The sequence below is a fragment of the Malus sylvestris genome, chromosome 8, assembly GCF_916048215.2.
Source record: "Malus sylvestris chromosome 8, drMalSylv7.2, whole genome shotgun sequence".
In the NCBI taxonomy this organism is placed as follows: Eukaryota; Viridiplantae; Streptophyta; class Magnoliopsida; order Rosales; family Rosaceae; genus Malus; species Malus sylvestris.
This window is the reverse complement of record NC_062267.1, coordinates 3,013,952-3,034,987: the sequence shown is the minus strand read 5'-3', so window position 1 is coordinate 3,034,987 and position 21,036 is coordinate 3,013,952. Positions and strand designations below refer to the sequence as shown.

The following is a 21,036-nucleotide window of genomic DNA, read 5'->3' as shown; positions in this document are numbered from 1 at the left end:
GACCCCAATTCAGCAACATCTCTAAGACATTGTCCTAAATGGATGATTCTTAAGGTAGGGCAATTTCCCAAGAGGCAAAAACTTGCATTCACTCCATCTATATGGATAGATGATTCTTAAGCTGTGCAAAGACATGAAATATCTCCCTTTTCAGAAAATTATAGGAACCCCTTGTTTTTTTTTTTTTTGGTGTAATTGTTTGGGAAATTTGTTTGAGTTTTCGTGGAAAGTTGCAAAAACTTAAAATTTATTTTCTTTTATTGGAATTGAATTTTTGGTTTTTTAGGATATTTGTTTGAGGGGCATTTGATGGCTGGTGCGGTCGAATCTAGTGACGGCGGCCATGGAGGCCATGGCGGTGGGGTTGTCTTCTGAGTCGGGTCCTGGAATCGAAGAAAACTCGGAAGGCGTAGTGAATCTGCTTCAGAGTCTCATTGACAACCTCGACAGCGTTTTGCCGCTGGGGATTTTGGGTGACGTGAGGGCGGCTCCGAAGGTCCCGCCTACAAGCAAACAGGTGAAGGCCAATCTTCCAGTGATCATGATCACGGAGGAAGTGTTGAAAAAGCTCGGAGAGGACGCATATTGCTACATTTGTAAGGAAAACTTGGTTGTCAATGACAAAATGCAGGAGTTGCCCTGCATGCACACTTTTCATCCTCCTTGCCTAAAGCCATGGCTGGGAATTTGAATTTTTCAACATTTGCTGTATTGGTAATGTATCTCATTGGTTGTGTTCAATTCAAATTTTAAGTGGCTGATTGACTGGGGTTTTTGGGTTGTTTTGATTGTGGCAGGATGAGCACAATTCTTGTCTGATATGCCGGCATGAGCTGCAGACGGATGATCATGTGTACGAGAACTGGAAGGAGAGGGAAAATGAGGCCGAAGAAGACTGAAAATGAGCTGCGAATGCGATTCGAGGTGGTGAATACATGTATGTGTAATATTTAGATGATGACATTTGCTTCAACAATTGTCAAATTTGCAGCTTCATTAATAAATTCTTATTCAGTCCACCACATTAAGCATGTCTATGAGTGTGTTTTGTGTTGGTATATGGTCCAGCCCATGCTGAATTTTCTAGATTATTCTAGTAAGCAAGTGAGATGGCTGGAGCATGCTAGACAATTCTAGCATGTTATTAAGTTGATGGAAGAAGCTAGAGAGTACTAGCTTCCTTGGTTGCAAATGGAAAGATCTATAAGCTACAATTTTGTGGCTAGTCTAGATCTTTCTATGCTAGAGGTTTGAAGAATACACTAGAAATTAGTAGAATGCCAAACCCTCTCCTATAAATATGGGTGTCATGTTGTAGTGAAGTAACCAATTAAGAACCAAGTGTGAGTAGCAAAGGATCAAGTCCAAAGCTAGAGTTCCACTCCAAGAGTGAGAGTGAGAATGTTCCACTACACAGTGTGAGTGAAGTTTAGTGTGAGAGAAAGTGTTGTTATACTTTCTTATATCCATCAAGCCTTGTCTTTGGCTTGGTAAGACCACCCTTGTTGTACTCATATTTTTCATATAGTGAAGATTGATCCTTGTTTTGTGGACGTAGGCATAAATTGCCGAACCACATAAATTCTTGATGTCCATTTTCCATTTTACCTTGTGCATTCTCTATCTTGTATTACCGACATTCCTAACAAGTGGTATCAGAGCCCGGTTGGCTCGTACTACGAGATGGAAGGAAGTGGCACTATGATCAAACTCACCAACTCCAATTGGGTAACATGGAAGCCAAGGATGGAGGACATTCTCTATTGCAAGGATCTGCATGAGCCAATTGAAGGAGATGCCGCTAAGCCCGAGAGCATGTCTGATGTCGAGTGGAAGAAGATGAATCACAAGGCTATTGGCACAATTAGATAATGGGTGGACGATAGTGTTTTTCACCATGTGTCTAATGAAACCAATGCCCACGAGTTTTAAATGAAGCTTGAGTCCTTGTTCGAGAAGAAGACCCCAGCCAAGAAAGCCTTCTTGATCAAAGAGCTCATACAATGATGGTTTAAGTGTAGCAGAACACTTGAACAATTTCCAGAATATCATCAACCAGTTGGCTACTATGAAAATGACGATCGAGGACGAGCTACAAGCGCTCTTGTTACTTGGATCCTTGCCAGACAGTTGGGAGACCTTTGTGGTGAGTATAAGTAACTCTGCTTCTAATGGTGTTCTTACTCTTGATAATGTTAAAAATAGCATGCTCAATGAAGAAACAAGGAGAAAGACTTCTGGCACAGATAGCAGCCAAGTATTTGTCATAGAGAACCGCGGAAGAAGCAAGAGTAGATGGCCTAGAGATCATGGCAGAAGTCCTACCCAATCCAAATCAAGGTTCAGGGGTGCATGCCACCATTGTGGCAAAGAAGGCCATATGAAGAAAAATTGTCGAGTTTGGAAGAGAGAGCAAAATGAAGGAAACAATCAGAAGAAATATGATACTGGCAATACCACTACTGTCATATGTGGTGATGTACTAGAAATATTATCTGTTGGTGAATGTCTGCATATGGGCAACTCTGACAGAGACATTGAATGGATCTTTGACAATAGAGCTTCCTTCCATGCTACGTCCAAATAGGAGTTCTTCAGTACATACAAAGAAGGTGACCTTGGCATAGTGAAGATGGGGAATGAAAGCTATTCCAAAATTCTTGGAATTTGTGATATTTGCTTAAGAACTAATCTCGGCTGCCAGTTGATGTACGTCTCAATCTGATATCCATCGGTACCCTTGATCGACAAGGTTATTATCACCATATTGGCGAAGGAAAATTGAAGCTTACTAAAGGCTTAATGGTGGTAGTAAGAGCATGACTTTGTTGTATGCTGTACCGGTCAAATGCCAAGGTTTTGAAAGGTGAGTTGAATGCTGTGGATGACTCATCTCTAGACTTGTGGCATAAGAGGCTAGGCCATATGAGCGAAAAAGGCCTACAAGTTTTGGCAAAGAAGTCTCACATTCCCTTTGCCAAAAGTACGTCGTTAAACTCTTGTGAGCATTGTTTATTCGGAAAACAAAGAAGAATTAGTTTTTTTGTTCCATCTACAAAGAAAGGAAATTTGTTAGATCTTGTTTATTCAGATGTGTGTGGTCCCATGGAAGTCGAGTCACTTGGAAGAAATAAATATTTTGTTACTTATATTGATGATGCTTCACGAAAGGTCTGGGTGTATTTGTTGAAATCCAAAGACCAGGTGTTTCAGACATTCCAGGAGTTCCATGCCATGGTGGAGAGGGAAATTGGGAAACCTCTCAAGTGCCTTCGTAGTGACAACGGCGGCAAGTACACATCTCACCAGTTTAGAGAGTATTGTGTGAAACATGGCATACGTCATGAGGAGACAGTTCCTGGAACTTCACAACATAATGGTGTTGCTGAAAGAATGAACCGAACCATCATGGAGAAAGTCAGGTGTATGCTAAGGACTGCAAAGTTATCTAAGCAGTTCTGGGGTAAAGCTGTAAGGATAGCCTGCTATTTGATCAACCGATCTCCATCAGTACCATTAGGTCTTGATTTTCCGGAGAAAGTATAGACTGGTAATGATGTGTCTTACTCTCATCTGAAGGTGTTTGGCTGCAAAGCTTTTGTGCATGTGCCCAAAGAGCAGAGATTGAAGTTAGACTACAAAGCTACACCGTGCATCTTTCTTGGTTATGGAGGTGAAGATTTTGGTTACAGATTATGGGACCCATACCAGAAGAAGTTTATCCGAAATAGAGACGTGGTCTTTTATGAAGATTAAACAATTGGGGATTAGGATAAAGAGGCACAACCAGATGGCGCAGTCAGAGGAGTTGATCCATTAGCTTCAGATGAAGAAAGTTATGATGACATCCCTGAAGCAGCTGCAAATGAAGTGCCTGCAAAACCAGATAATGCTGATAAGGGGGAGCCTGATCAAGACGTGACAGACCATGAAATTGCTGATCAAGGAGAGCCTAGTCAAGAAGAGCAGATTCAAGAAGAACCCAATCAGGATGAGCCTCCAGCCCTGCAAGAGCATGAAGATCAGGTCAGAAGATCCAGCAGAAGTCGAAGACCGTCTACCAAGTATTCTTCATCAGAGTATATCATGTTGATTAATTATGGAGAGCCCGAAACTTATAAGGAGGCCAAAGCTCATAACGACAGTGATAAATGGATGAAGGCAATGAAGTCAGAGATGGATTCCTTATTAAAAAATGATACATGTGAGCTGGTGGAGCTTCCAAATGGCAGAAAAACATTGAAAAACAAGTGGGTATTCAAATTGAAAAGGGACGACAACATGACAAGGTACAAGGCTTGTTTGGTTGTCAAAGGTTTTGGTCAAAAGAAAGAAGTTGACTTTGATGAGATTTTCTCACCGGTGGTGAAGATGACTTCCATTCGAGTTATCCTTGGTATGGCAAGAAGCATGGATCTTGAGCTCGAGTAGTTAGACATTAAAACTGCATTTCTCTACAGCAACTTAGAAGATGAGATATATATGGAGCAACCTAAAGGCTTTGAAGTCAAAGGTAAAGAAACTTTGGTGTGCAAGCTCAAGAAAAGCTTATATGGTCTTAAGCAGGCTCCGAGACAGTGGAATAAGAAGTTCAACTCATTCATGGTGAGTAATGGGTACAAGAGAACTCATGCTAACTCTTGTGTCTATATCAAACAATTTTCTGAAGGTAAATTCATCATTTTATTGCTTTATGTTGAGGACATGTTGATTGTCGGTCAATATGCTTCTATGATTAAAAAGCTCAAATAAGAGTTATCTAAGTCCTTTGACATGAAGAACTTAGGGCTAGCCAAGCAGATTTTGGGCATAGAGATAATTCGTGACAGAAAATCCAAGAAGTTGTGGTTGTCACAAGAAAAGTATGTTCAACGGGTACTTGAAAGGTTCAACATGAAAGCAGCCAAACCGGTAAGCTCACCTTTAACCAATCATATCAAGTTGAGCAAAGAGTCGTGTCCAAAAACATATGAAGAAAAGGAGAAAATGGCAGTTGTTCCCTACTCTTCAGCTGTAGGAAGTATCATGTATGTAATGGTGTGCACACGGCCAGATATTGCTCATGCAGTAGGTGTGGTAAGTAGGTTTCTCTCTAATCCAGGGAAGGACCACTGGGAAGCTGTTAAGTGGATTCTCAGATATTTGAAGGGGACTTCTAAGATGTGCTTGTGCTTTGGCGGTTCCAAACCAATCTTGGAAGGATTTACAGATGCTGACATGGGAGGTGACCTGGATGTTAGAAAATCTACGTCTGGGTACTTGTTTACTTTTGCAGGGGGAGCCGTGTCTTGGCAATCCAAGTTGCAAAAGTGTGTTGCTTTATCCACAACCGAGGCTGAATACATAGCTGCTACAGAAGCATGCAATGAGTTATTGTGGCTGAAGCGGTTTCTCCAAGAGTTGGGTTTGAAGCAAAATGATTATGGCGTTTATTGTGATAGTCAGAGTGCTCTGGATTTGAGCAAGAACACTACATATCATTCATGCACTAAGCACATTGATATTCGTTATCATTGAATTAGAGATGCTATCGAGAACAAGTTGTTACAGCTGAAGAAGATTCATACCGATAATAATTCTTCAGACATGTTGACAAAGGTAGTCACAAAATCAAAGTTGGAATTCTGCATTAAGGTTGCTGGGATGGACTCCAGGTAACTTGGAGTTATGATCGGAATTCCTCCCTCATGGACTGGAGGGGGAGATTGTTGGTATATGGTCCAGCCCAAGATGAATGTTCTAGATTATTCTAGTAAGCAAGTGAGATGGCTGGAGCATGCTAGACAATTCTAGCATGTTATTAAGTTGATGGAAGAAGCTAGAGAGTAGTAGCTTCCTTGGTTGCAAATGGAAAGATCTAGAAGCTACAATTTTGTGGCTAGTCTAGATCTTTCTATGCTAGAGGTTTGAAGAATACACTAGAAAATAGTAGAATGCCAAACCCTCTCCTATAAATATGGGTGTCATGTTGTAGTGAAGTAACCAATTAAGAACCAAGTGTGAGTAGCAAAGGATCAAGTCCAAAGCTAGAGTTCCACTCCAAGAGTGAAAGTGAGAGTGTTCCACTACATAGTGTGAGTGAAGTTTAGTGTGAGAGAAAGTGTTGTTATACTTTCTTGTATCCATCAAGCCTTGTCTTTGGCTTGGTAAGACCACTCTTGTTGTACTCATATTTTTCATATAGTGAAGATTGATCCTTGTTTCGTGGACGTAGGCATAAATTGCCGAACCACATAAATTCTTGGTGTCCATTTTCTACTTTACCTTGTGCATTCTCTATCTTGTAGTACCGACATTCCTAACATTTTGATGTGAGTCTGTTTTGAAGTGCTTTTAGAATTGCTAAAAGTGTGTTCGGACAACTAAAACTGTTTTAAATGCATCTGTTGTTGTGAGCTATTTGTTGAGTTTCTTTGCTTGGAACTGAAGACTTGGATGTTATATTTCAACTGAAATACTGGCCTTTTTCTTTAGACAAGGCCAAGGTGGTAGAGAGCTAAGGTCATCTCCAACCGATGGCTGGCCAGAGGGCTCGTTTTAGCCCTCTAGCCCTCCAAGATATTCCAAGATATTGATATTTTAATGAACAGTACAGGGCCATATTTGCCTCCGTCTCCAACCGAGGGTCGGAGGGCTCGTTTTAGCCCTGTCACAAAAAACCATCTCCAAACGAGGGCCAAACATAATTTATTATTTAAAAACTACAACAACTTAAATTTAAAAACTACAACTTATATTTAAAAACTACAACTAAAATTTAAAAAGGACAAATTAAATTTAAAAACTACAAATTAAATTTGAAAACAACATTAACTTAAATTTAAAAATTTTGTGAGGAATGGTGAATGAATGGTTTAGGTATTGATAGGAAAAAAAATATATAATTTTTGAGAATTTAAAAAAAAGGCCCAAAAAAAATATATTGAATCCAACTGTAACTGGCGCCAGCTAGCCGTTGGATTCAAAATTCTTTTTAAGAACTCCTGTCGATTATAAATGACAAGAATACATATATTGTATTTAATGTAAATGTATTACTGTCGGTTATAACTGACAGGATTAAGCAACTTTCTGGCCAGCCCTCCAGCCCTCTCCGATTCCGTAGGGCCCTCTCAGATTCCACAGCCTTTTGGCCTAACCCTCGGTTGGAGACGGTTTTCGGGCTATTTTAGGCCCTCTGGACCCTTCGGTTGGAGATGGCCTAACCATTTATTCTAGGTATACGGCTTTTATTCCAGGTCACCCAACTATAATATACAACGAACTTCGTCTTAATAGTGGTTAATTTGTGTACTTTGGAACATTTTTCTTTTGTTGGAAAGAAGTATGATATTCATTAGCGTTATGGAAGAATATGTACAAGAGAGGATGGGGTGCACCACTGAAAGGGACCTCAGTAAAAACATTGTTGGGGATTTCAACCCAATCGAAGGAGAATAGAACTCTACACGCCAAAATTACATAGTATGACCATCCTTTACAAGGAGATGTACAATCATGTAAGTTCCTCAAACCAAACTACCTCTATGCAAAATGCAGTTAGCTTCCCTGTTCACATGATTGTATTTGACTTGTTGAAAAACGGCCATGAAGGATCATTAAGCGCAGGTCCAAGCAATGAGGAGTCAGCAGAGGAATGCTTTGAGGAATCACTTTCCAATGCCTGCAAGTTCTCATGGCTTAGGTGAAGATAATCAAAATTTGTGGGGAAGCTTCAGTAGTGGTATGTTGATGGTGGACATCACGCTTTTAGGTCCTACAGAATCCCTGAAACGATAGGTAAATTACCTATTCAGCAACATCTCTATGACATTGTCCTAGATTAAATTTTCCTAAGAAACAACCAAATAATGTATATTAAAGCCAAACAACAAACCTCATGAGAAACCTATAGGTGACCTCAATTGATGCTCTTTAATTTGGCTTGTCTATGCTCAAGTCTTACTATTTTCTTCGAAAACTTGAGCAACAAAGATAAGAAAATTATGCGCGATATCGAATTTGGTACGTACGTATGAATAGTTACTAAAAAGTGCTTCATAAATTAGTAAGATGATGCACGATAAGTTTCCTAGATGGTTTATTGATATCATAACTTTCACTCGGTCGTCCTGCAGAGAAATTAAAAATGAGTAGCTGAAGTTAAATAATCCTTTAAATATATAAAGAAATAAAATTACCTTTTAAAAGAAGATTAATATGTATGCCTAACTCGCGAGTCACCGGTTGATCCACATTACTCATTTCCTTTGAAGAAGAAAAATAAGAAAATTAAACAAATATGATGATAGCATACATAAATGCATAAATAAGATAGACAGAGCTCAATTACCAGTATGATGAGATTTTGATGTTTGGGATGTGAGAAATCTTGGGCCACTCCTCTCCATTGCTTTGTTCACATCGCTTTGAAAGCATGGGACACTCCAAAATGCTAAGATCCTGCAGCGGTGTTTTGCAGAGGAAGTCTGGTAGTGTTTTTATGCCTTTGCAGAAACTAATTTTTAAAGAGGAAAGGCATGGCATGATTGAAATTTCAGAATCCTCTTTGTTCCACCCTTCTACGCCTACTTCCCACTCTTCCAACGCTGACATGATGTCGATGCTGAGTTGTTTCAACTTTGGGAAAAATGAGGTGGATGATGATGATGTCAATGACGTTTCATCTGAGTCAACTATTCCCAAAAACTCACCACCAATCTTTTCCACCTTCCCCATGCTCATTATACTCAGCTTTTCAAGGTTGGGCAATTTCCCAAGAGGAGGCAAAAACCTGCACTCACTCCATTCAAATAGATAGATGATTCTTAAGTTGTGCAAAGACATCACCCAATTGGGGTAGGTGGTGCCTGAATGATACCAAAAGTCTAAGGATTCCAGATTTTCGTGCGGTCGTAGCCCATTCAGTATTTCTACAGTGCTTCTTGTCTGCTTGTATTGAACATGCTTACAATTAATTTGGAGATGAAAGAGTTTCTTCATGTCCCACAACTGTGCTTTCTCAAGCTCTCTCTCATTTTTCACATCCCCCTTCAATCTTATGATGAGACTGCCCTCAAGGTTGAAGACTCTCAGATCTCCCAGTTGTAATGCTACTCTGTCCTCATCCTCACCACAAACCACAACACACATATCAATTGTTTTCAATTTTTTTAATCTCAGAATCCCTTTTGGCAAGTACTCCAGCTTATTACAACCATCAACATAAAGGTGCTTTAAGCTAATCAACTTTCCCATGTTATCGGGTAGTTTTTCAAGTGAACGACACAAAACAAGGCGCAAGGTATACAAATTGTACAACTCACAGATACTGTCTGGCAATATCTCCAAACCATAATTCCATGACATATCAATATGCCTCAAATGTATCAATTCACTAATTTCCTTTGGGACTTCAATTAAGTGACTTTTACTCAAATTTAATGTCCTAAGACATTTCAATTGTAGAATAAAATTTGAGTCTATCTTAGTAATGGATGAACCAAAATATATGAGTGAACGTAGGTTTTTGCGATTGTAATATGCATTAAGTGGTGGGAGTGGCAATGGCTCACCATGTTCCGACCTAAAGATTAAGGTCAAATGACGAACCTTTTCACCCAAAACCTCTATTTCATTGTTAATACTATCAGTTTCGATGATCAAACATTCGTTCTTGGTGAGAGATTGCACAAAGTCATGAACAATATCATGCATTTTGCAACCTATAATTTTACCACTAACACTATCTTTCTCCAAATCTTGAAAAAAAGACCGTGCTACTAAGTTATCAAAAAATGCTTGACCAACTTCTCCCTCATCTTTATTCCCTTTTGAATTAAGATAGTCTTGTGCCATCCAAAGATTAATCAACTTATCCTTCTCAAAACTATAATCTTTTGGAAAACTAGCACAATACAAAAGACAACATTTGATTGCTGGGGCCAAATCATAATAACTTAGAAAAAGTGGTTGAAAAACTTCTTGCTCCACCTCTTCTCGATCCCATATTTTACTATTCAAGACATCTAGCCATTCCCTCCTTGTTTTCTTATTATACATAAGACTACCTAATGCTTTTGCAGCAAGAGGTAAGCCCTTGCATTTCTTCACAATATCCTTACTAATATCTTCAAACGCCTTAGACTCATCTACTTCTGTATCAACAAACGCCATGTGATTGAAGATTGATAAACAATATTCTTCACTCAACTCTCCCAAATTGATCATGTCACTTCTTGCTCTCATCATATCAACAACATCATGTTGTCTTGTGGTCACCAATATTCTACTGCCATGAGCACCACTTTGAATTAGTGATGCCCTTAATTTTTCCCACTTTTTACGATCATGGGTCCACACATCATCTAGGACAAGGAGAAACCTTTTGCCCTCGATGGATGTTGACATGCGGTGCAAGACACGATCCAACTCATTTGAGCCTTGGGCATCATCACCGCTTATAGCTTTGGCAATCTTAATCTCATCAAAAGGATCTGAGACACAAACCCACACTCTCTTTTGAAAATAGGCTTTAACCTTGTCATCATTATAAACAAGTTGGGCTAGAGTCGTTTTTCCCGATCCTCCCATCCCTAGAATAGGGATGATAAGGAGCCCCCTCCGATCTTCTCCACCATCACTCAACAACTTTGTTATCAGAATGTCTCTTTCCTTTTCTCGACCAAATACCTCTAACATGATGACAAAAGACGAAGTCTTCTGCCGTTCAGGTAATTGTTGAATGCCTCTTTCTATGTGTTGAAACCCATATCTTTTTCTTTGCTCATCAATCACACTTAATTTATCGTTCAAATCTTTTATCTTACTCGCAATGTCATGGCGAAAAATCACCTCTTTGGTTTTGCGAAAACAAAAGCAGCTAGAGGAAACAGAGAAAGTTACCTCCTCCTTCTTCTTCTTCTTCTTCTCCTTAGGAACAACAACATCTTCACCTTCTCGTTCTCGTTCTTGCTTCTCAACCTGTTGTCTCAGCATGTCAGTGTTCCACTCGTCCAGCACGTCCACCATCTGGAAGGATATGTCTTTGAGTTGAGCCAACCAGATCCTCACGCTGGCCTCCTTGACTTGCCTTTGCTCCGCATCTTCGAGAACGGCTTGAATAGCTCTGAGATTGCCAACAAATTCTTCAACATCTTTCTTAGCGTTCAAAACAAGTTTCACCTCTCCAGCTACGTATTCATAAGCTGTTGAAGCCAGCCGCTCCAGTACCATGGAATTGATCCCGTCAGCCATTTTTCAGCCTCGGAAATTGATGGACACTAGAAAAAGAAATATGAAGTCTATAGAGAGAGAGAGAAGAAGAAGAATGCAGGATGGATGGCCTTGGTCTGTGCTATTGCCTTTCTTCTACCCGGTTTATATAACTCCAAGTCAATCAAACCAAAAAAGTAAAAAAATAAATAAAAATTCAAGTCAATTATCTGTTGAATTTTAATTTTCAGGGGACACTCTGACTTGATTGAAGGATCTCAACCGTAATAAATTCATATGTTAAGCCACCTTTACTTACCGATTCGTATGAATAACATTTTTTTAGTGATTTATACAAACAAGATGAACATATATTAGTGACATTTATTTGAAAGTTTCGTCGAGACTCTTTTTCCTAACCTTTAAAATTGAGGAAGATAAATAGAAAATATAATCAAGTATGGTTGATATTTTATTGCTGGTACAACACATCATGGTCGTTATAGAATGAAAATAACTATCCGTTGTTATACTTATATGTAATCCTCAATTTCTGGCTGGCATATACAATGATGTCGTATTCTGTGTGGATCATGGATCTTATGGAAGCCAGCTCAACTGCAACCATACCAGTGTACCACCAGTTTCAATAACGTAGCCAGTGTTTCCTGCACCGTGAACTAACAGTTGTGATTCTCATTGACAACGAAAATGACCATCCTGTCCTTCCTCAGAAGTATAGTATTGGTAGTCCTCAAATTATACTCTGTTTCAATTCTAGAAAATTGTTAAGCATTAGAGAAAAATACGACCGTCGTACAAACGTACACCTGTAAAAAAGTAAAAATATTATTTTTATCATATCTTTCATGTCATATTTGTATCAACTCTCTAATAAATATGAGAGTTGTTTGTATTGATGGATCGTATCGCTATTAGAAAAAAAAAAATACAAATGTAATATAAACACTTTAATAAATGTAACATTACTTGTTAAAAAGCAATCAAGCACATGTCTTCGTCATCGCATCTTTTCGTGCATCACGTGAACGTCAAAAACAAATCAACGTTCTTGACGCGAAACCTTTCACAACCTTTCACACCCGGATTATATAGTAATTAGTGACTAAATTATCAAGGCAAAACTCCAAATCAATCTTACGTGTAATATTGCATATTAATTTCCAACTCCACGTGGACAAATAAACCTACTTTGATTGGGTGTATTTTTGCTCATCACAATTTAGAGTGGTGTATGTTCACCACCTTATTTATCATCGTTAGATGAGTTTGAATTTTGAGATTTGTGCTTATCCACTACACGAATCTCAAAATTCAAACTCATCTAACGGTAATTAATAAGGTGATAAGCATACACCACATTAAATGGTGGTAAGCAAAAATGCTCCCACTTTGATTGGGTAAGTATGAATACATTTTTAGAGAAGACACAGTTTAATATTATAATAATTTGAATTATTGTGCATAAAAAAAATCTTCAACCACCAGGTATTAATTGTATTCTCTTATTTGTTTTTTTATGCAACTTTTCTCAGGTATTACAAAACTATTAATAAAATAGTCTAAATAACAACGTCATTGGATAGATTCTAGCATACAGCGCGACGAGTACAACAGTCCGAGCGATAAAAATAAGGAGATAGCAAGACAGTAAAGCAGGCAATGCAAGAAAATCTACAATCATGTATGGAACCTCCAATCCTCCTTAATCTGCAGCTCTTTCTTTAGCCCGTGCCAACTGGCGACAGTGCTCAGTGCCAACTGCAGGATTTACATAGAACTCATCTTATTTTAATTGAGAATTGAATCATGTGTTGTTTTAATTATTATGTTTGTGTTTTTATCATTATGTACGGTGAATGAATTTGTTGAACTAGAGTACTTTGTTATATTGTGAGTTTGAACTATTATTTTTAATAGATGTAATATTTATTAAATTTTAATCGTCATGTTCTAGGCGTGTTTTTATTTTTTGAGTTTTGCAGTGTTGCCTTGTTCACATGATTGTATTTGACCTGTTGAAAAATGACCATGCAGGATCTAGGATCATAACATCAGCTTTAAGGAATTACTTTCCAATGCCTGCAAGTTCTCATGGCATCGGTGAATATGATCAAAATTTCACTTGAAAATCCAGTAGGGGGAAGTTGATGGTCAAGATCAAGCTTTTTGCTTCGATAGAATCCCTGAAACCATAGATGAGGATTCCCGATTCAGCAACAACTCTAAGGCATTGTCCTAGAACTAAATTGTCCAAAAAACAACTAAATTATGTAGATTAAAGCCAAACACCAAACCTCACCAGAAGCTTTTGGTGTCTTGATGAAATCTGAAGGTGAATTTAACTGACATCCGCAACTAAGATAAGAAAATCCTGTCCGTGACTTGGAAATTTGATATCGAATTTCGTATCGTAGGAGTAGTTACACATACTGATGATTAGTTACATAAAATGTCATCAATCAGTCGGATGAATGCATGATAATTTTCCTTAGATGGTTCATCGATCACAACTTTTCACATTGTCGTCTTGCATGTAGGTGAAGTTAAATCATCATAATTAAACATGAAATCATTTGAAGAAATATAGAAGAAGTAGAAGAAGACAAATATGAAAATTAAACAAATGTGATAATATCTAGACCTGATACATAATATCTTAATAAGATAGATCTCAGAGGGAGCGTTGGGGGAGAGCGAAAGGTGCAAAAAAATAAAATTTGTCATCTAATATTATGTAATAATGTTCTATATTTTGAAGAATTGCTTTTATGAGCACTTTAAAATTTCATTGTGCACTCCTTAAACCATCTCTAATCCTTCGGTTAAAACCTAAAATTTTTAACTCAAAAAATTTAGGTTTTAACTCAGAAACAGGTTTTCTCCTCCAACCCTTATGGGTTAAGTTTTTAAATAATGAATTTAGGATTTTTTTTTTCTTCTTAAAGTAACTTTAAAAATAAATAAATTACGTAGACTATTCTAATTTAAAAAAAAAATTGTTTTGATTTAAATGGTTGTTTTCTAGTGTCAATATATTGTCATACTTTTTGTTTTAACTATCTTAAAGAGAGGCCTTTTGACAAGTATTTGCAGATTAGGACAGCGATCAACCGCCACAGAGGCGTAAGTTATAGAAATTGTACAACTCACAGCTATTGTCCAGTAATATCTTCACGTTATAATTCTCTAAAAAATCAAGGTTCCTCAAATGTACCAATTTGCAAATCTTTTTCGGGACTTCATCGATCAAACTTCTACCTATATTTAATGTCCTACAACATTTCAGTTGTAAAAGTGAACCAAATTTTGTGAGGGTATGAAGATTTTTGCAATTTTAAAAAGCATTAGAAGGTGAAAGTCGGCAATTGTGCATTGTCATTATTACGGTCAAATGACGAACCTTTTCACCTAAAACCTCTATTGCATTGCCAACACCTTCAACACTAATGACCAAACATTCGTTTTAGGTGAGAGATTGAACAAAGTCATGAATAATATCATGCATTTTGCAACCTATAATTTTACTACTAGCACTATATTTCTTTAAATCTTGAAAAGACCGTGCTACTAAATTATGAAAAATTGTTTGACCAATTTCTTTATGATCTTTATTCTATTTTGAATTAAGATAATCTTGTGATATCTATATATTAGCTAAATTACCTCCATCAAACTCATAGCACAACATGAAATACAGTATTTGACTATTGTGACCAAATCATAATAACATAGTAATAGTGGTTGGAAAACTTTTCGCTCCACCTCTTTTCAATTCCATATCTTACTATTCAAGACACATAGTCATTAACTTATTTGTTGCACATGAGACTGTCTAAATCTTTTGCAGTGAGAGGCAAATCTTTACGGTTCTCACTCAACTATTTTTTTACTAATATCTTCAGACGCCTTAGACTTGTCTACTTGCCTAGCAAAAAACACCATGTGGCTGAAGATTGAAAACAATAGTCTTTACTTAGCTTTCCTAGAATTATCAATAGCAAAAGAGTAAGAGTAACGAAGATGCAAGGAAAAAACAAAGTAGACAACTCTCATCGTTTTCACTTGTTGCTCTCATCGTATCAACAATGTCATGTTGTCTTGTGGTTACCAATATTCTACTGCTTTTAACACCACTTGTAAGCGATATCCTTAATTGGTCCCACTTTTCAGGTAGGTTCACACGGCATCTAGGACAATGAGACACCTCTTGCCGTCGATGGGATGGCTCACCTGATCCATTGAACTAGGTGTGTTATCACCGCTTATGGCTTGGCAATCTTATTCTCATCAAAAGGATCTTTTCCTTCAAAACCTAAGGATTAAGTAATTCGAACTTTTAAAATTTAATCAAACTGCTAAAAATTATTATAGTTTTTATAAGTTTTTATTAACTTATATGTTTTTAGCCGTTAAATCAAATTTCAAATGCTTAGATCACTTGATCCTTGAGCTTTGGAGAGAAAGATCCGGAGAGGATCTCTTTCCTCATCAAAAGGGTCTGAGACGCAAACCAATATTTTCTTATCAAAACAGGATTCAACATTGGCATCAATATGAGCTAATTGGGTCAGACTTGTCTTTCTCATTCCTCCCATCCCATCCCTATAATAGGGATGATAAGGATCACCCTATCTTCTCTACCATCAATGAACAACTTTGTTATCAAAACATATCTTTTTCGTTTTCTCGGCCAAACACATTAGACATGTCGACAAAGGGAGAAGTCTATTTTTGTTTAGGTACTTGTTGAATATCGTTCTCATTGGGTTGAAACACAAGCGCGTTTCTTCTTTTTGCTCATCAATCACACTTAACCTCTCATTCAAAGTTACCTCTCTTGCTTTTCGAAAACAAAAGCAACTAGGGGTGACACAGAAAGTTAGCTTCTTCTTCTTGCTCTTAGGAACGACAACAATTTCAGCAACTCGTTCCTGCAGCTCAACTTCTTGTTTCAGCATGTCAGCGTTCCACTCGTCAAGCACGTCCCCCATTTCGTAGGGTATATGGCTGTGCTGCTGCTGTTATTGCCTTTCTCTGCTGCACCATACCACCAGTGTTCAATAATATAATGGAAGCCATCTCAGCTGCAAGCATACCACCAGTTTTCAATAATGGAGACAAAGTTTCCTCCACCCTGACCCAACAAAACAAAGGTTATTCTCGTTGACTAACAAAATGACCATCCGGTCCTTTCTCAGAACTCAGAAGTATGGTATTGGTAGTCAAATTATACTAAGCCTCGTTTGGCAGCTTGGACTGTACTAACTATTTCAGTCGGATAGGATAAATAGTCGTCGGATAGGACTGACTAAATTAATTGGATGTTTGGTGTTGCATTGGATTAATTTATACATCAGGTCGGACTATAATAATTTTCTTAAATAATTTCACAGGATAAGTGTTGTTAAAATGAAAAAAAAAAGGAAGAAAAACAAGTGAGACAAAAAAAATTAAACAGCATTACACAGACAAAAATTAAAAAATAAAAATAAAAAAGGAAGAGAAAAAAACCCAGATCTCTTCCCAGTTCCCAGTCGTGTCTTCCTATCTACACCATCTTCCCCACGCATCAATTCCCACCCTCCCATACGAACCCACTTCCTCATTTCTTCAAATCTCCCAAAACCCACATCGATTCACCAACCAAAAAAAAAAAAAAATCCCAGAAATTAAATATTTTCAATGCTAATAAACCAAATTTTATCATCGGAGCCTAGCTCCCTTCCTTGTCGGAGCCCAGCTCCCTTCCTCCTCCTCGTCCTTCTCGTTGGAGCCTAGATCGGAAAATTTGAATCATCATCTTCCTCCTTCAACCCACGGAAGTATTGTTGTTCTGTCAGAGATCGAAGGCGAACGGAGGAGGTGGGAGGTGTGTGTGTGTGTGAAGGAGGAGGGAGGAGGGAGGAGGGAGGAGGGAGGAACAGAAAGAAAAAAAGAAGACGACAAAGATGAACTTGAGATCTAGACGAGAGAGAGCAGGCGGGTGAGATAGTTGAAGGAGAGTCATGCGAGAGAGGAACGGAGTGAACAAGAGAAATCTCACCTGACTAAATAATACAGAGGTTTTGGACGGGATTCATAAGCGGGTGGGAGGGGTATAAAATAAGTGGGACCGGATTAAATAATCCGGTGTTTATTTAATACAAAGCTCACCAAACACCCGTTTTGTATTATTAATACCATCCGGTGGTCTTATACGGTGTGCCAAACGAGGCCTAATAGTTTCAATCTAGAAAGTCGGAGATGGATTCCATCCGGATCTAAGTTGTGAAGATTTTAGGAATCCTCACATACTATTTGTTTATTGTACATTACAGTCAGAAATTATTTTAAATTTATTTATTTAAAATTAAATATAAATAGTACTTAACGAAAATTTATTACATGTATAAATGAATGATCGTGATAATTCTTAAAATCCTCATAAAAAGCGGAGAGGATCCTCATCCTCGAAAGTTGTCAAGCAATAGAGAAAAATACGAGTCTTACAAACGTACACATACTATTGGCAGAGTAAAAAAGCAATCAAGCACCTTCATCATCGCATCTTTCCGAGCACCACGTCAACGTCAAAAGGCAATTGAAGTGATATATTCATTGACTTGGAAGTTTTTGTGTTTGCATTAGGGTATAGGGCTCCATATGCATTGCATAACTTGCATATTAGGTGACGGAGCCGATCATCCAAGCAAACAAGAGGTATCTCCTTGCTAATCAAAATAAACCAAAATGTCAAGCTAATCACCGATTGTAGGGTTCGTGTTTGTACAAATAGGTATCTCCTTGCTCCCGTGTCACTGCCGTTTTCTTCCTCTCTCTCTCTCTCTCTCATATTTCTTTAATGTCACTCACTATGAAGATGCAAAGATGACTATATATATATAGAAGTAAAGATTTTTAATTACCAAATTTGCAAGTCTTAAGAAGATAGGGAGTGATATATCAAAGCAACACACACAATGAGAGAGATTAGTGGGTCAATTAAGACCATCAAAGTATATGTGGTTTTACTGTTCTACACAAATTTTTATTCCGATTAAACTGCATAAATGGCAGTCATGTAGTTCACTTTATCAAGAATATTTATCACTGCAATGAAAATCCAACTCTCCTCAACCACTATCCGATATCGCTCGTATAAATAAATTAAGTAACATGAAGGTGAGGGCATATAGCTAACAAACCTATCTTTGAATAATTTAAGGACCTTTGTTATTGCTAAGAATAGGTCAAATGAAATAAACCAAAATGTTAAGCTAATCACCAATTGTACGGTCCATGTTTGTAAAAATAGGTATCTCCGGTATCACAATATGATCTTGCAGTGACATCGGGACAAAAAGTTTCTCGTTAGTGTCACTCACTATGAATGCAAAGGCTACTTACTATATATTCTATTAATCACCAAAATTGTTGTAAGTCTTAGCATAACAATGGAGAGCAATTTATTTAGAAGGGTTTCACAACTACGTGTCGTCCATGCATGTGATGAAAACCCTGTATATGTCATTGTTTTATTAGAACATGACACCACATTGAATCTGATTTTTGTAGTCCTTCTCATGACAAAGTCATATATCAAAGGAGCTCAATCCATCTCCAATGTTGCTAAAGGTCTAAAAGTCAAAAAATGACTTGATTTGCCTAAAAACTTATCTCCAATGAATGGCTAAGCTATAAATATATGGAGCCCACCTGGCCATTTTTGGCCAAAGGGACATCAGGCTAGGTAATTGCAACCTCCCTCCCAACCTGTTTCCTGAGGCCGAGCTGCTATGTTACAATAATTGATTCAAATTTTATGATTGGACTTAAAAGCATCCAACGGTTGGGTTAATAACGGCTAGCTGACGTCATCCAGCCATTGGAATTTTTATTATATATATTTTTTCAAGCTAAATTAAAAAAAAAATAATCTTTTTTCCCTATAAATACCTATCCCATTTGTACACTATTTCTCACATCATTTTTACCTTGACATACTATCTTCATTTTTATCTAATTTTTCACATTCTATTCACTTCCAACACTATTTTCTTACACACACCTCTCTTGCCTCTTCCAATAATCTAATTTACATTTTTCATTATTTTTTTTCAAATGGTTATATTTTCAACCAAAGGAAAGGGTTGGATCCCAAAAGAAGATGAAGTTTTTTGCAAGGCTTATAGTTATAGGTGAGCCTCTAAGGGGAGTGTCAAGGGTATTGTCAATCAAGTGAAGGCCTTTGGACTCGTATTTCCAAAAAATATTATGAGTCTCAATGAAAAAACAACTTTATCCGAGTTTGAACAAATGACATCAAGCCTTGACAAAGGCTGAAATGAGACATTAAACAAATAGAATGTTTGAAAATTTATAACAAACTTAAAATTCAGCTGGAGATGGTATATGAATATGGCTTGACACTGTTTATTTAAAAATAATTTTTGTGCATGCCTATAATTTTAGACATGACTATGTTTAGCCCATTCGATTAGAGATGGCCTCACAAAATGAGTAAGTTAGTGGGGTTATATAAGATCATCAAAATACACGTGGTTCTGTTGTGATAAATAATATGTAATTCAATTGATTAAAAACATTCATCCTTCATATGAGAATCCAACTCCTCACCCACTATTGCTTGTACAAAAAAATAAGTAAAATGAAGGGCTATGCTATCCACATATTTTCTTTTACTTCTCACACGCTTCTTATTAATTTATGTCATTTGATCTTCAATTCATCCGATCTGATGAACGAAAATTTAAAAAAAAAATTAAGAAGTAAAAAAGGAAAATGAAAGTGAAAGTGATGGCATATGGCTAAAAAAAAAATCCTATCTTTGAACAATTTGTTGACTACTTAGCACATGTCACAAATTATACAAAAGTAAGTTTTAGAAAGCAGAGAGTTCAACTAGGAAGCATCATCGAAACGCGGTCTCCATAACCAGACAAACCAATTCACCCGCCATAGTCGCACAGCTCCCACCACCACCAACAATGGCAGTGACGGACTTCTTCGTCGGAGAGATCATCACGGAGCTCCTGAGAACCTTAATCGCCATCTCCCGCAAATCATGCCACAGCAGAGGAACCGCCGAGGAACTCAAATCCTTAGTTGAGCAGCTCTTCCCCATAATCCAAGAAATCAAGTACTCCGGCGTCGAGCTACCGGCCGAACGGCAGTCCCAGCTCGACCGCATGTCGGAAGTTCTCCAGAACGGCCTCGAACTGGCCCGAAAGGTCCACGCGACACCGCGCTGGAACTTTTACAGGCACGTCCGATTGGCGAAAAAGATGGAGGCTTTCGAGAAGACAGTGTTCAGATTTCTTCAGGGCCCATTACAGGTCCATATCTTGGCCGACGTCCACCACATAAGGGCGGAGGCGGATCAGCGGTTCGACCGGCTGGATTGGTCGAACCGGATGCTGGAACAGCGGCTTGGGACTTGCGGGGGCGGGGGTGTCGGTGGCGGGTGGATGGAGGAGGCTGTGAGGAGGGTGGAGGAGGAAGGGCAGATGAAGTGGGAGGTGAGCAGTTCTGTGGTGTTGGGATTGGGGGTGGGGATGAAGACGGTGAAGGGAATGATTTTTGGGAGGGAGGATTTGAGGGTCGTTGGAATTTGTGGGATTGGTGGCTCTGGAAAAACCACTCTCGCCAGAGAGCTTTGCAAGGATGATCAAGTTAGATGTAAGTAACTAAGTGCCTGTTTCGGATTGCTTACTTGTCATCGTAGTCGATTTTGCTAGAAGTGCTTTTATTTTATTACAAACAAGTTGAAATTTTTATGGAAAATTCAAGTGCTTTTCAGATGATATAATCACTTTTTCG

At 38.1% G+C, this 21,036-nt stretch overlaps 3 protein-coding genes across 11 annotated transcripts in view; 2 read left to right on the top strand and 1 right to left on the bottom strand.

Moving 5' to 3' along the window:
• Positions 1-310: 310 nt before the first annotated feature.
• On the top strand, positions 311-947 carry LOC126632518 (E3 ubiquitin-protein ligase AIP2-like; the record flags this gene model as incomplete). The annotated part of the gene is given in 2 exon segments (XM_050302942.1): positions 311-681; positions 797-947. Coding segments are annotated over 2 exon segments (522 nt in total), but the record flags the coding sequence as incomplete, so codon positions are not given.
• A 6,356-nt stretch (positions 948-7,303) lies between these two features.
• Positions 7,304-11,297, bottom strand: LOC126633178 (putative disease resistance protein RGA4). 5 transcript variants are annotated; one of them, XM_050303731.1, is made up of 4 exons: positions 8,333-11,297; positions 8,181-8,247; positions 7,877-8,111; positions 7,304-7,767 (listed from the first exon to the last, which is right to left on the bottom strand). In XM_050303731.1, exons 1-2 carry the CDS (start codon positions 11,233-11,235, stop codon positions 8,241-8,243), a joined length of 2,910 nt encoding a protein of 969 aa, XP_050159688.1. In that variant the 5' UTR covers positions 11,236-11,297; the 3' UTR covers positions 7,304-7,767; positions 7,877-8,111; positions 8,181-8,240. The 5 variants fall into 5 exon arrangements, with proteins under 5 accessions (XP_050159688.1, XP_050159692.1, XP_050159689.1 ...); XM_050303735.1 differs by having other exon boundaries at positions 8,013-8,111; XM_050303732.1 differs by having other exon boundaries at positions 7,877-7,960.
• Positions 11,298-20,067: 8,770 nt separating this feature from the next.
• The window catches only part of LOC126633183 (probable disease resistance protein At4g33300), a 50,210-nt gene continuing 49,241 nt past the window's right edge, over positions 20,068-21,036 (top strand). For 2 of the 5 annotated variants that reach the window (XM_050303758.1, XM_050303757.1), the window contains exon 1: positions 20,075-20,895. In XM_050303758.1, the coding sequence (XP_050159715.1) occupies positions 20,205-20,895 (691 nt within the window). In that variant the 5' untranslated portion in view covers positions 20,075-20,204. Of the gene's footprint in view, positions 20,896-21,036 lie in introns of all 5 variants that reach the window. The other 3 variants (XM_050303760.1, XM_050303759.1, XM_050303755.1) reach the window with 3 other exon arrangements.